This window comes from Lupinus angustifolius, chromosome LG18, assembly GCF_001865875.1.
Source record: "Lupinus angustifolius cultivar Tanjil chromosome LG18, LupAngTanjil_v1.0, whole genome shotgun sequence".
In the NCBI taxonomy this organism is placed as follows: Eukaryota; Viridiplantae; Streptophyta; class Magnoliopsida; order Fabales; family Fabaceae; genus Lupinus; species Lupinus angustifolius.
Window position 1 is genome coordinate 3942283 of NC_032026.1, and position 15692 is coordinate 3957974.

The 15692-nt window shown below is 35.1% G+C and overlaps 2 protein-coding genes across 2 annotated transcripts; one reads left to right on the forward strand and one right to left on the reverse strand.

Moving 5' to 3' along the window:
- Positions 370-6597, forward strand: LOC109333363 (carbon catabolite repressor protein 4 homolog 3). Its single transcript, XM_019568826.1, has 12 exons — positions 370-886; positions 1003-1068; positions 2879-2931; positions 3027-3108; positions 3426-3512; positions 4133-4225; positions 4317-4349; positions 4499-4611; positions 4775-4883; positions 5017-5102; positions 5215-5299; positions 6238-6597. The coding sequence occupies exons 1-12, from the start codon at positions 473-475 to the stop codon at positions 6352-6354; spliced, it is 1338 nt and encodes a 445-aa protein (XP_019424371.1). The 5' UTR covers positions 370-472; the 3' UTR covers positions 6355-6597.
- Positions 6717-8732, reverse strand: LOC109333364 (F-box/kelch-repeat protein At3g06240-like). Its single transcript, XM_019568827.1, has 2 exons — positions 7261-8732; positions 6717-7161 (listed from the first exon to the last, which is right to left on the reverse strand). The coding sequence occupies exon 1, from the start codon at positions 8488-8490 to the stop codon at positions 7351-7353; it is 1140 nt and encodes a 379-aa protein (XP_019424372.1). The 5' UTR covers positions 8491-8732; the 3' UTR covers positions 6717-7161; positions 7261-7350.

A 15692-nucleotide genomic window follows, 5' to 3' on the forward strand; every position in this document is an offset into this window, starting at 1 on the left:
AATGTTATATATATATATATATACACACGTACATATATAGTTAGTTTATGAACCTAATGAATCGAAATGTATTCAGCTCAAGTTTGGCTCGTTTATTTAACGAGCTCAATTTCCAACTAAAGTTTGACTTATTTGGTTCATAAATCAAGTTTATCAAACTAAATAACAATTCAAGTTTCAAACAAATAATGAGTTAGTTCGGTTTATTACCTGCCCCTCAAAAGAGAATGATTTTCCTTCATAAAATAACCTACTCCACTTGGAATGGTAATCTTTTTTCCATGAACACATAACATACTACCTTATATATCTTAACAGGTGGCCTTATATAATTTACTAAAAAAAAATAAAAATAAAAAGAGAGTAAAGGAATACAAGGCTAGGAGTTGCCCCTTGTTAGAAGGAGAGAAAAGCATTGGATTAGATAAGGAATTCTGGCGCTAAAACTTCCCCTGTTGAGCCTAAGCAAGTGATGGCTTGCCACAGCAATTTCTCTTGCTCTGCTTTTTCCTCTTTCCTCATCACCAACAACACCAATCACCATCCCTTCTCAGAATTCAAATTCAATTCTCCCACTTCCAATACGTCTTCTTCTTCATCTTCATCGTCACGGTCGTATACCCGTCGATGGTTCAATCCCCTGCGCCGTCGAAACTCCGATAACTCATCCGAAATCCAACGCCATTGGATTGAAGCCCCCAATCAATCCCATGCTTCTCCAGAAAGATTCACTGTGGCCTCATATAATATACTTGCAGATAGGAATGCAAAACAACACTCTGATTTGTATATAAATGTTCCTTCTCGTTATATTAGTTGGGATCATCGTAAGACTGTTATTTCTAACGAACTCTTTGGATGGGACCCTGATATTCTCTGTTTACAAGTAATACTCCATTTGTAGTTCTTTTTGTATAGATTTAATTTATGTATTATTACATTGTGATTCACTAGGTTAATATACTTTGAGATAAGAGTGTAACTTTGTATTGGTATTTTTAGGAGGTGGATAAGTATGTTGAACTCTCGGATATTTTGGTTAAAGCAGGATATACTGGAACTTATAAGGTATATTTTCATTTCCTCCAAGAGTTAGAGGGTGAGAAGAGTGAAGCTTAGGCATAAGATACAATAATACATACATGAATGACTGAGATTAAAAGTTAATTGGAGGTTATTTCTGAGTTTGGTTTTGAAGGGAAAATGAGAGATGATGATGGTTTCGTTTGACCTTTCCCTTTATAATTTCTTCAAATTGTTTCTCTCCCTTTTCCTGCAAAAAAAGCTAAACTCACAAACACACTTCATGCCAATGTTTTAAATTGCGATTGTGGTTACTGTGATTGCGGCTTTTGCGATGTGGATTGCGGCTGTTGCTGTGTGAATTATTTCGTGAGTACAACCATATTTTGAAATCGATGCGGTCTGATGTGGCCCGATGCGGTTGTGTTGCGGCTTGATGTGGTCTGATGTGGCCCGATGCGGTTGCGTTGCGGCCTGATGCGGTCCAATGCGTTCCAATGCGGTTGTGTTGCGTCATGTTGTGGTCACATCACTGTGATTTGGTATCACACCGCAATTGTTGTGTGATTTGCGGTGTGATGTGGTTGCGACGATCACTGCAACCGCAATATTGTGGCCATCTCACGTGATGTGATCTACAATTTGAAACACTGCTCCATGCATGCTAACACTTTGAAAAGTTTCTAATCTTGATAATATTTTATTGCCATGATTCCTCTTACCATAAACACTGCTCTCACTAGATATGCTAGTAAGAGGAATGATTATCATAGAAGATGAGAAACATACTTGACGATTAACTATTACATAGTCAAGCTTAGAACACACATGAATTTGGATTCTTTAAAGTGATTAGGTAAGGGCCTATCAACTCTTATATCATTTATGGGATTAAAATCATGATGCACTTCATCAAATCAAGGGTGATAGACCCTTACTTGATCACTTTAAAGACAAACTCACTTTAGAGAATCCAAATCCCTATAGCTTACTGCTTGATGAGTAGGTTCTATTTCAATGATAATGTGGGTAGCATGTAATACTATGTATCAGACTTCAGCTACATTTTATGAGTTTCTACCATTGGTTTTCTTTATGAACTGCCTGATATATTCTTGATCAAGTTTTGGTTATAATAATTAGTTTTAGTTGATTTCATTCGCTTTGAGCCTATGATTCATTAAACATGCTCATTTATCTCTACTACAGGGAAACCAGCAATTAGACCGTACAACATCTAAATATAGTGCGACCTAATTTAAGAAGCTCCCACTTAATGAGTTTGGGAAGAGTAGATATATGACATTTATATAATCTGTTAGAAATTTTGGTCACATATGTAATATTTAAATGTGTTAGGGCCATTATTTTTATTAGTGAAATTAAACTGATCTAATTCAAGTGAAGTTTATGACTATAGGCATAATTATGATAAAAAATATTGTATAGATAACATAGGTTTTATTTCTACTTTTATGATAGTCAAAATAAAAAATAAGAACTATTGATAGTCATGGCTCTTCATGAAAGAGGGCGAATTCAAAGGAACCACTCTTCATGAAAGAGCATGATTATCTATAGTTATCTTATTTTTAATTTTGCTCAACATAAAAATATAAATAAGACATTTGATTTATATGCAATAATTTTCATGATAATTATGTTCATGGCCATAAGCTTTACTTGAATTAGATCACTATAATTCGACTAATTAAAATAAAGGCCATAAAATGATGTCCCAACTACATATAAAATTGCATTTGTGACCCATAATTTCTAACACACTCTAGTGCACCACAATATATAGGTGCCTATTGTCTAACTATTGAGAACCTGATGAATTCTGCAAATGTAGAGGCGCACTGGAGATACAGCTGATGGTTGTGCAATGTTTTGGAAAGCTGATAAGTAATCTATTAATTCCTTACTTTGCTGGTCAGATAAAAATTGATAGATCACACTCGTTTACTTTAATTGATCTTTTTTTTTTGTCTATCTACCAGGTTCCGGTTATTAGAAGAAGAGGGCATTCAATTTAAGGACTTTGGCCTTTCTGATAATGTTGCTCAACTTTTAGTTTTTGAGGTATAAGTTCTTTGATGTCAGCTAATTTCTTTTTAATGATGTCACAATTGTTGTCCTTTTTGGTATTTTAAATCTTCACATATGTTATTGTATGATATTTTTTTATAAAGAGGAATGTTGGCCTGCATCACAAACAATGAAACAAAATCAGCAGCCAAAAATTCAGTACAGTAGTCCTTTATTGTGAAATGTTGTAATAATGTGTTGGGTTCAGTATAGCTGTCATTTATTGTGTTATTGTTAGTATTTTAAATATTGTTCTTCTATACTTTTAATTGGCCATCCTCTGCATTTCTAACTTCATCCTGTGCAGGCAGATGTGTGAATCTGAATCAAGAAGACTGATAGTTGGTAACATTCACGTACTTTATAACCCAAACAGGGGAGAAGTTAAATTAGGTCAAGTAAGTGTTTTTTGGTTTCCTGTTTTTAGTTTGACCATAATTGCTGTATTAGTAGCTAGCTTAACATTGAGGTAGAGTGAAGTCATGTATTATGAGAAAATGTTCCTTGTAATTATTGAATAGGATAATGTAAGTGTAAAACTTGTAGAATAAGAGCAATGTTTTAAATTGCAGTTGTGGTCGCGATTATTGTCACAGTTGTTGTTACTATGATTGCAGTCATTGCGATCTGAATTGTAGCCAATGTGGTGTGATGTGAATTATTTTGTGATTAAAAAAATATTTTTAAATTCGATAGGGTCTGATGCAGCCTCATGAGGTTTGATGCGGCCCAAATATGGTCCGATGCGGTTGTGTTGGTGCCCGATGTAGCCATATCATTGTGATTCGGCATCACACCGCAATTACGGTGTGATGTGATTGTGGCAATCACCGCAACTGCAATATTGCAGATGACTGCATCACGTGATGCAATCCATAATTTGAATTACTCAGTAAGAGTATAAGTATCAACAGTGGAGTATGTATTTCACTTTATATTTGAACATTCATCATCAAATTTTTAATTGCTCCTCTAGAACTTGCTATACTCTTGAAGATTGAAACATTTGATGTTTCAGATTCGTTTTCTCTTGTCAAGAGCACAGGCCCTCTCAGATAAATGGGGTAGTGCCCCTATTGTGCTTGCTGGTGATTTTAATACTACTCCTCAGGTACTGTTTTCTAGAAAATACATTGGATATTGTCACTTACATCCTGCATTTTTTTACATGCTGATTTCTCTCTATATTTGTTCACCAACAGAGTGGAATATACAAGTTCTTGTCATCTTCTGAGGTGAATAACTTCAAGTTGTTTATCACATTTGCGTTATCTTTCATTGCAAGGTCACTCTATACTTCCATGATAATAAGATCGATCATGATAGGCAAGCAGTTTTATATTCCTGACTCTCACTTGAATTTGGGTGTGGTTTTCAATTGCAGCTTAATATCTTGTTATATGACAGAAAGGAATTATCTGGACAGAAAAGTTGCCGTCCTGCTCAGGTTTTAGGCGAGGAAAAAGAAACACTTCGTCCATTTATCTTACCAGATGGGTACTTTTCTTTTTGGTGATTAATTATATTTTATAAGCTATTTCACCGTTTCCACTTCTGCCAATTGCAATTTATGTATATTTTGGAATTGTAGAAGGCATGTTTCCTGAGTGCTGCTATTCAGTATTATCTCAATATAATGCTCACAAGCTATTATTTCCAGATTGTTGAAGTGCTGGACAGATGAAGAGGTTAAAGTTGCAACTGGTGATTCTAAGCGTTATTTGGCTGTGCATTCATTGAAGCTGAATAGCTCTTATGCCACACTTAATGTACTTAAAGTCATTCTTTCGCAACCTGTCATTACTATATATGAATTTCCAGAATCTTTCCCCCTGGCTCCAGCTTTGGGAAAAACCAGAACAAAAGCATGCAACATAATTATAAAATCGTAAACCTTTTCAGGGTTCAACTAGTACAATGAGATTCAGTGGCGAACCCTTAGCAACTTCCTATCACTCAAAGTTCCTCGGTACTGTAGATTACTTATGGTAATCAACCTCTTTCCTAAGCTCTGCGAGAGATTTTGTTTTTGAAATATGGCTTATGAGGCTTTACTGATAACACTGAGATAAGACATAAGATTGATTGCACTTAATGTAGGTATTCTGAAGGTATTGTGCCAACAAGAGTTCTTGATACTGTTCCTATTGCTGAGCTCGTAAGAACAGGTGGCCTACCATGCAAGGTATGATTACGTGGCTTATGCTTATAGAGTTATAGTCAATGTCAGTTTTAAGTTGAAGTTCTTGAAGTGTTAAATTGTCTAAGTGATTCAACGCTATGAGGAGATTTTGGAGGTTTATAGAATGTAAGGGAAAACTGACAAAATTGCTATGAACTGTATGATTTCAAATTATTTGATAGCCTTGATGTAGACTGCCAAAAACATTCATCTATGTGGACTTCTGCCTCCCTCCCTTCCCGTCTTCTCCAGAAACAGAAGTCTAGGGTTGAAGGTCTATTTTCTTTTTTGGTATAAAAATATCGGGTTGGCTGAGTCTCGGGATAATGATAAGGTTGTTGCTTTGAGACCTAGAGGTCATGAGTTCAAATCTTAAAAGAGCTCTTCGCCTACCTTGTGTATCAGGCTTGGCAGTTTTTTTCACCTTTTTAGGTGATTGACCTTTTAAGTTTCTCATGGAAATTGGAAAAGTATAATCACAATATTTAAAAGTTCTTAGATGCTTCCGAAGAATGAGAGACAATAATGGCTCTCCTAGCTGAAATGGTGAACATTGAATGATACATAATAAAAACTTATTTTCTTGCTCCAGAAACACCTAACAATTTTTCCATGATCTCTTGCCTTTAGAGTTTGAGGCTTTGCACTTTTTCAACATTGTGTTGATGGTTTCACTTTAGTCATTGTTTGCTTATGCATTGGGATAGTCTCATCTCACTGATTAAATGTTTATTTATTGGCATAATGATAGTTAGCTTTGAAGAGCTACTTTTTAATTGAAATAGGTGCAGTAGATCTTACCACTACAAAAATTAAATGATCATACTTGGAACCCTCATTTTGTCCCATTACAATGTTGGATGTACACCTTTTTTCTTACCATGGATATAAATGTGTGAACATTATTTTTCCCAATCTAACCAGTCTTTTTCTTGATATAGAGAGTGGGAAGCGACCACTTGGCTTTGGTTTGTGAATTTTCATTCTCAGTTACCAAGACCGAATCTACCGAAATGGTTGCGGCTGCAGCATCACCTAGACTCCATATTGAAGACTAGCAATCTGGAGTCACAAGACAAGAGAACAACTAAGCATTTATGTCTGGAAATAAATTTTGCTTTGCAAGTTTACACATACTGGTTTTGCTGATATAAATAGGTTAGCTCGAAATAGTTGAATATGGTTGTACTTTAGGTGAAGGTTAATTTTGAAGTGTGTGCAAGAATTTCTCAATGCACCACAAGAAGTTGTAAACTAAAAAGTATAAGTAAAGATCCCTAGTGGAATTGAATTATTGGTCACTATGAATTCCTTCAGCCCCTGTATTTTAAAAACAAGTAATCAGAATTGTTTAGTATTTTTTGAGTTATCTTTTGTGATTTTATTTTCTATTTTACTTTCATTTGAGCATCATTTGTGGTTTCCCAGTGCAGCTAATCCAAGTGAATGGATGGATTTAATGAAATCATGTTTTCTCCCTTGATCCATCTCTCTGTAAGTAACAGAACTAATTCAAAAGGAAGGATGGATTTAATGAAACAAAACCAAGCAGCTAAAGAAGACACTGATGAAACTGTCTTTAAACATTACAATGGTGTTTAACATAGCTGTCCACTAATGCACAAGAAAAATAAGTTTATCCCAAATAATATGTGCAGGTAAAACCCTCTGACAGAGCATTCCAGCATTCCTTTAATCCAAATACATAATCAGTGAAATAACTCCAGCCAAAAGAGCATTCTCTGACAGAAACTTAAGCTATTTTTTAACACAAACATGTAAATTGGAAGAAAATTCTAGTAGTCCCCAAAAATCTCAAGCAGCATAATCCACAGTGCCAAGTAAACTTCAACTCTGAAAGGTGTCTGCAAGATCCCCAGGCACTTGTGACACTGAACATGACAAAATCATAATAACAACACGAGTACCACCAGAAAAGTGAAATGAGTTAAAGAATGCCCAACATAGAAACCAAATCAGAAGCCTCTCAGGTTCTTGAAGAAATGAAAGTTGGATCGGAACGTTGAACTAGAAAGAACTAAGAATCAGGCGTGTCAGATAAGGTAATCTCCTCCCTTCAGTGAAACTGCACTTGCCGCATAATTTACAGCTTGAGATGAGTGCCAATTTGGAATCCCCTTAATCACAACATCCTCAATTTTTCCATCATCAACATCATATGACTTTATCTTTCCACAAGACATCTCCATAAGAAGCTCATTACCCTTCCAGAAAACCAATGGTTTAGGCTCATGAGTCAGATCTTTTATACTTCGCTTTCGGGTCCAAGAACCCTCTGCACCAGATCCATCCATCACCCATATATCAATGGATGTCGCCAGACCATCACAAGTACAGCAAATTAATGAGATGGAGTCATTCCACACAACTAGAGATCTACCATCACGTTCACTAATATCGATGTTCTGCGGCAATGGCACCCTTTGGAAAACCTCATCCTCCATATTCAACGCCAATATTACCGAGGACCTGTCTTCGCGGCTGAATGCCCACCAATAATAAGTTCTCTTAAAGAACATTGCGAAAGCATCAGCATCAAAAATAAAATGCCCAGCATTGGTATTATTCAGCATTGTCCATGCATCAGTACTTAAAGAATATTCCTCAACACAATTGGTTCTAAACAAATACATATCCCCTCTCCAAATCCTCATAACCTTATAATCATCAGTGACTAGATCATACCCCATTCCAACAGATAAAGCTATTGATGAGGGTCTCAACCTCATATTAGAATCAGGAAGACACCTAAATTCTCTAGTAGCAGGGTTATACAAAAGAATCTCTTTACTACGCGACCAATATTCAGTAGACAAGCACAATATACCATTACAGTGACCACAAATTTGGAACTTTGTTGAAAGCATGTTGAATTTGGGCATCAAGGTTTGCACAGGTGAATAGTTATCATCAGTGGCAGACAATAAAAACAGCTTATAGTTATCCCAGCCATCACCAAATATAGTTGGGAAAGAGAGTCTTAGAAGCAAGTTGTGACAAGTGTTGTGGTTTTTGATGAAGTTTGAAAGGTGATGTGACAAGAAAATAGGGTCATTAAAAAGAGCATGCCAGTGCTTGCAGACACACTTGAAGCACACCAAGGACTTGTATGGCAGCCTTATAAGGATATTGTACTCTAGCAATTCTTGAGGCAGGTTTGAGTTTTTCTCCATCACTTCCTCTCCTCTGCACTTGTTTGTTCCTTCCTACTGCTCAGTTTTTCTTTCAGTGATAAATGTTGCTCATATACATTGAGAGAGATGGTGGAGATAGACCAAGACCCCAGGTTGACTTTGATTAACACTTACAAAGTTACAATGTTTGACTATGATGTACACTGTACAGGAACACAAGTGGTTAGAAGTTAGAACCACCAACCCAACACCTTTCTTTAGTGAAAATTGAAAGGTGAGGGTGATTTGCATTATCTCATTTTTATAAGGAAAAAAATGGTAAATAGACACAAACCATCCAAAGTGTTTTTTAATATAATTAATTGTTGAGTAAGAATTATTATGTTCCCTAAAAAAATTAGTCTGTTTATAATTTCATCTCTCAAAATTTTAAAAATTTAAAATGATACAAAAAGATAAAAAAATGTAAATCAAATTAGTCTATTTTAGCATTTTTATGACCATTAACAAGAACTATTTTTATTCATATTTATGATTACTAGTTTCAATCTGTACCTTTTTAGGAATCAAATTGGTAAACATAAAAGTTTATAAGGATCAAAGTAAATATTCACTTTAACTGTGTTTATAAATACATATTCAAGCATGGTATCAAATTTTTATTTTAATAGGTTATCAAGAAGCATGTAGTTTTACCCCATAAGAAAAAAGATTATTGGAGGGATTTAAACTTGTAACCATGTTAAATAATATTAGTGTGGTGTAAAACTCACCTTTTAACATTTAAGTATACAAATAATAGATAATTACTTTTAATTTACAACTAGATCATGCCTCCCCTTTTTATATTTAAAAACTAACAGTATACTCGTGCGTTTATATGGGTCACTACGTTTTTTTTTTATTGAAGTCAAATTAGTATAATATAAATGTGTAAATAAAAATAACACACATCAAACAATTTGAAATGATAAAATTGAATGACATGTAGAATATTATTGGATGAAGGAAAAATTTACATGTGAAAATTTACATGGAGAAATTTGATGAAGGTAGACAAAATGTTAACTTGTCAAAACGTAAAATGAGTGAGTGAAGGATGAGAAAAATGTTAGAAAAGTCTTATCTTCGAGTTCTTCAGTTTGTGAAAATTTTACCCATGAAAATTAAACATGGAGAAATTATGAGGAATGTAAACAAAATATTAACTTGTGACAAAAAGTAAAATAAGTGATTGAATGATAGGAGCCAGCTAAGGCCCACCTGAACCAAACAAATACCTAAAGATTAGTTGAATATATTGCTAAATAATATTTTCTTTTTATATGAAATGTAATGAAATGAATTAGGCCAATACTAGTAGGTCTATATCCCTAGTTTCCCTGGTTTTCAATATTTAGCTCTATGTTCTGTCTAGAAGAGGCATATGAAGTTTTTGCACTTCATATTTATATTACGTTGTCTTTTAATTTCTAGCTTCTTACTCTTAAATTCATCATAAACCCTATCATTTGGTGTTTTTATTTTTGTACTATGCCTCTCAAAGCTACAAACAAGGAGTTGGATGAAAACCTTCTAAAGATTTTTGCTGAAACATTGCAAGAAAACAAAAACCAACAAGATGCAAGGCATGAAGCCATTGTTGAAGCTCTACGCACCATCACTAAGAAACTAGTAGGTATTAACATATTACCCCCACAACCACCTAACCCCCTCACCCTAGCTTCCTCTTCTCACATTACAAACCTTAACCCCATTCCCACTCCTAATCCACCATACAGAACATCCACCCTCAAAATGTCTCCCCTCATACATACCACCACATATACCTCCTCATTACCCACCATTTATATAGACTCCAATTCTATCATTCTTTAACTCACACCACCCATACAGTCGTCCCACTATTACCCCCACCCAATGTCCCTACACAACCTAGACCACCCAATGTCCCTACACTACCACGACCATTAAACGTTTAACTATTGCTCAGATGCAAGAAAGGCGTGCACAATGCTTATGTTTTAACTGTGATGAGAAATTCTATGTGGGGCATAAATGTTAGGGCAAACAATTTCTAATGTTGTTGGTGGACGAATTGTCCTCCACTACAAATGATGTGTTGATTTCCTTAGAACTAGTTGTGTGGGACCAAGACGCTCCAAGTGAAGATCTAATCCACTTTCAATTTTTCGGACATGCACTAGAGGGCCAACCTTCTCCTAAGACATTACGGTTCACAAGATCTATCTCGGCGCATGTTGTCACAATTTTGATAGATATGGGCTACTCGCGTAATATCATTTAACCATGCTTGGATCACTACCACAACTTATCATCTCTCCAACCCCATAATTTCCAGTTATAGTTGGTAATGGGGCTCACATTTATTATAATGGATTGTGGTCAGACACTCCCATCATTCTACAAAACTAGTTTTTTCATATTCCATTTTACTTATTACCCATTAAACGTGCGGATGTGGTTTTGGGAATTGAATGACTACGAACTATGGAACATGTGATTTCAGATTTTGTTGTCCCATCTATGACATTCACTATGGAAGACAATACTATCACACATAAAGGGGACAATACCAACAACTTACAACAAGCTAGTTTCCACCAGCTTACCAGACTCGTCCATATGGACGTTGTTGCATCATTTCACACAATCCAATTTCAACCTGTAGACCCACCCACGGACCACCCCAGCTCTACTTTTCCTTTCAATAACCCGAAATCCAAGACCTTCTCACTAAATATGACAAAATTTTCAAACCTCCACATGGCCTACCCCCAATGAGATTACATGACCACCATATCTAACTAATTCCAAACTCAACCCCAATCTCAGTTAAACCTCATCGTTATCCCTATTCCAAAAAAGAAATCATGTTCAAAGTGTCAAGTGAGATGTTGGACGAAGGGATTGTAACCCCTAGCACCAGTCCCTTTTTATCCCGGTTCTAATGGTGAAAAAGAAATATGTCAGTTGGCAGTTTTGTGTGGATTATCTCACCCTGAATACAATCACAATATGTGGTCGCTTCCCCATACCCACAATTGATAATTTATTGGATGAATTGGGGGCACGACCATTTATTCTAAACTTGATCTTCAGTCAGGGTATCATTAGATCAGGGTTCAATATGAAGACACTCATAAGACAGCTTTCCGCACATTTGATTGACATTATGAATTTTTGGTTATGTCATTTGGGCTAAGTAATGCACCTTCAACTTTTCAAGCTATTATGAATGATCTACTTCGATCTTACCTATGTTGGTTTGTTCTAGTTTTTTTGATGATATTCTGATTTACAATTCATATTTGGTTGATCATATATTACACCTACAACTTGTTTTAGACTTATTGGTTTCTAATCAGTCTTATGTCAAGTTGTCCAAATGCATTTTTGGTGTTTCATCAATGGTTTACTTGGGCCACATTATTTTTGAATAGGGTGTTGAACCGGATCCAGACAAGATCTAGGATGTGGTAAATTGGCCGCAACCTCGTTCTCTCACGACACTTAGGGAATTTCTAGGTCTCACTAGCTTTTATCGAAAATTCATTAAAAACTATACCACACTCGCAACTCCAATCACTAATTTACTCAAACAGCAAGGTCTTACATGGTTTTCCACTACTGAAGTATCATTTATAATTTTAAAACAAATTGTGACTACAACTCATGTGTTGCGATTGCCTAATTTTACTCTGGTCTTTGATGTGAAAACTGATGCATCTACAATCACCATTGGTGTTGTTTTATCACAAGGTGATCATCACATCGCCTTATCTAGCCAAAAAATGTCTCCATGAATGTTGCACACTTCAGCTTATGACCGGGAGATGTTCGCAGTCACCGAATCTGTCAAAAAATGGTGTCAATACGTTATTGGACGAGGATTTAACATTTATGGAGACCAACAAAGCTTAAAGTATTTAATGACTCAAGGATTCTATACAATGGAACAACATAAACGTGCCTCTAAACTTATTTGGTTTAAATATGACATTACATACAAAACATGTACCTCAAATCGAGTGGCGAATGCTCTATCTCAGTGCCACACTACATATGTGCCCTCCTTATTGGCAATTTCTTCACCCTTCCTAAAATCATTGATCATATGAGATCTTACTACACAATAATAGAGAGACAATCATTCATTAACAAGCATGCTTCATATCCAAAATGGAGTTATAAATTCCACTTTTCGTAGGGATTATTATTCTATGACAATTGAATTTTTATGCTTGTCGTGGAGAACTTGAGGGGCTGTCTGATAAAAGAATATCATGCCACACCGACTGCAAGTCATTCTAGATGGAGACTGACACTCTATCATCTCACTGCATCATTCTATTGGTATGGAGTTGATAAGGACATTATGCCAATACAATAAGTATCTGCCCAAAAAATTCCAAGGGTTACTCCAACCATTAAAAATACAAGAATTTTTTTGGGAAAAATGTTTATGTATTTTATTACCCACTTACCTAATTCTAACTAGCATATGTTATATGGGTGATTATAGAATGCTTGACAAAATATGCTCATTACATTGCCTTGCCAACTATGTTTATAACAGAGACTTTGTCCCATTGTTTCTCGATGACATCTGTAAACTGCATGCTGTTCCCAAATCGATAATATCAGATTGACATAACATTTACCTCAGTACATTTTGGAAGGTGTTGTTCAAGCTATTGGGGACCTCACTCTATTACAAAATGACTTACCACCCTCAATCACATGGACATATAGAGGTTTTGAATCGCACTCTACAGACATATATTTGTTGCTTCACGGGTTCTCACCCAAAAAGTGGTTCTCCTACCTCTCCATGGCGGAATACTGGTATAACACAAACCACTCCTCCTCCTTTGATATGTCTCCCTTCAAGGCCATTTATAGGTGTAGACCTCTCCATCCATCTGTGACTATGTTCATTCTTCAGCAACAAAAGCGAAGGTTGGTGAGATCCTACACAATAGAACATAATTAATAGTCACACTCAAACAAAATCTCAAACATGCTCAACAAAAGATGAAGGCTCAAGAGGACACTGGAAGAATAGATATTACCTTCGAAGTAGGTAAATGGGTCCTCCTACGACTACATCCATACATGCAGCATTCCGTGTCACGACGGGTCCACCACAAGTTGCATCGTTAGTTTTATTGTCCCTTCAAGGTGGTCGACTGTGTCGGTCCAATAGCTTAGCGCCTTGATCTGCCTACAAACAACCAACTATGTGAAGCCTAACCAGATCACCTTGTGGTCTTCATAGAGGATAATCGAATAGAAGAAAGGAGGTGAGAGACAATGGAAACCTCACACAAGTAACTTGAGGTTTCAAGAAGGAAAAAAATGGAGAGAATCGCAAAACACTTTGGGAACTATACTTTCAAGCAGAGTATGAATGAGAGTTCTAACTCTTTACATTTAAGTAAAAGCCACTAAGATGAATATATATTTAGATTTAAAAACTCCATCTCAACCATGGGATCCCACTCACTCTGTCAATATTAATGGTTCATTGCCCCATGCTTGTTGAAAGTTAAATTTGAGAGGGGCTTTCCCCTCTCAACAAATCGTTCCTTAGCAAGGTGCCAATTTGTTGAGAGGTTATTACTCTCATTTTTGGTGTATTATTTTTATTTGATTAAGTAAGTGAACTCAGTTTTATTCTTTGTTCGCCATCTCGGCTTTGTTGAAATAAATTTCAATGTCGGTATAATGGTTTCAAGAATATTTCAGTTACAACTTACTTCTTAATAATCATGTGAATGAGTTATTCTTTCTTTGCCTTATCTCGGCTTTGTTAGAATAAATTCTAACACCGGTACAATGGTATCAAAGCAATCCCTTATTACATAATTATTAAGTACCTTTGAATACCATCTCGGTTTTGTGGAATAAATTCCAACACCGGTTTAATGGTATTCTAATGTACAAAAGTGATGAATAGTTAGTTGTTAGAAATAAATAAATAAAGAACAAAAGAATAATAAATTTAAGTGACCTTTATTTATTTACTCCCTTTCGGGTTCATTTTATTAACAAACCAAACTTCTTCCTTAAGGAAGGTTAGTATTAAAGAATAATTAACTTGCGGAAAGTAAATAACAATAAATAAAAGTTAGTAAGTTAGTTTCATCACTTTTGTATATTAAAAGGTGTTTTCAACAAATAAATTTATTGATAACACTTTACTATTTTACAATTTACACCTCTTTCAAGATTCAATTGTAGTATAGTATAGGGTTATGTCGAACCACAAGGAATTGTCTAACAGAATATATCATATGAATATGTCAATGCACAAATAATGAGGGAACATATTTTGATGGTTTTTGGTTTGAATTGCATATAAACAATTAACAAGAAACATAAACTAAATATTAACAAATTCTTGAGGAGACAAAATCATTTTGAATAAAAAAAAATATTTCTCAACTTCTTATGAGTTTGAACTACTTAGACAAGTTCTTATGTTTTACTTTGATTAACTCCAAACACCAAGTTCTAAAATCCTCCTTTTAGTGTATGTCCTAAAATGGTAGAATGATAGTCACTTATATTTATTACTAAACAATATTACGTTCACATGAGACTAGGTTGTCACACCCTAATCTTGGCTACTCTAATATTGAAGTAGTAATAAATATAAGATCTTAAGAAAAGTGTGCTTAACTTGGCAAATAAACTAAGTAGTGCAACTGCTTCTTAGTTTATTTGTTAAGTGTTTGAGACAAGTAATTTTATGAATTGAAATCAATTTTTAGGTGATCAATCTAAAAAAGGCATTAAGAATTTCTCAAACAAGTAAAATTAATCAAAGCACCAACTTTAATGATTAAAATTCAAATCTTTTAGAATATAAGAAGAAGTAGAAATACATAACCATATTCAAAAGAAATTGTTAGGAGCATGAGCCATCCATCCAAGGATTGGATGCTTTAGGTTCCAAATGAGTTTACAAAATGGATTTTTGCATCGAATTTTCCTTCTCCTTTCTCCACTTTTCTCCTCTTGAATTCTAAACTAAAATTACAATCTTACTTGAAATAAAGCTCTAAAAACTAAGAACAAGAAGAGAGAATTTCATAGAAGAATTTCTAGTGAGAGATATGTGAATTTGATATGAAATGGATGTCTTTTGCTCGAATGGAATGTGCCCTATTTATAGAAATTCTTCTGGGTCGTTGAGCTGCTTGTCAGCCCCG

Excerpts from the sequence above, each read along its gene's own strand:
- LOC109333364 (XM_019568827.1), bottom strand. The coding sequence starts at position 8,490 with ATGGAGAAAAACTCAAACCTGCCTCAAGAATTGCTAGAGTACAATATC.
- LOC109333363 (XM_019568826.1), top strand. The coding sequence starts at position 473 with ATGGCTTGCCACAGCAATTTCTCTTGCTCTGCTTTTTCCTCTTTCCTC. Across the intron at positions 1,069-2,878 it reads GATATACTGGAACTTATAAG|AGGCGCACTGGAGATACAGC; the intron begins GTATATTTTCAT and ends CTGCAAATGTAG. Across the intron at positions 5,300-6,237 it reads CAGGTGGCCTACCATGCAAG|AGAGTGGGAAGCGACCACTT; the intron begins GTATGATTACGT and ends TTCTTGATATAG.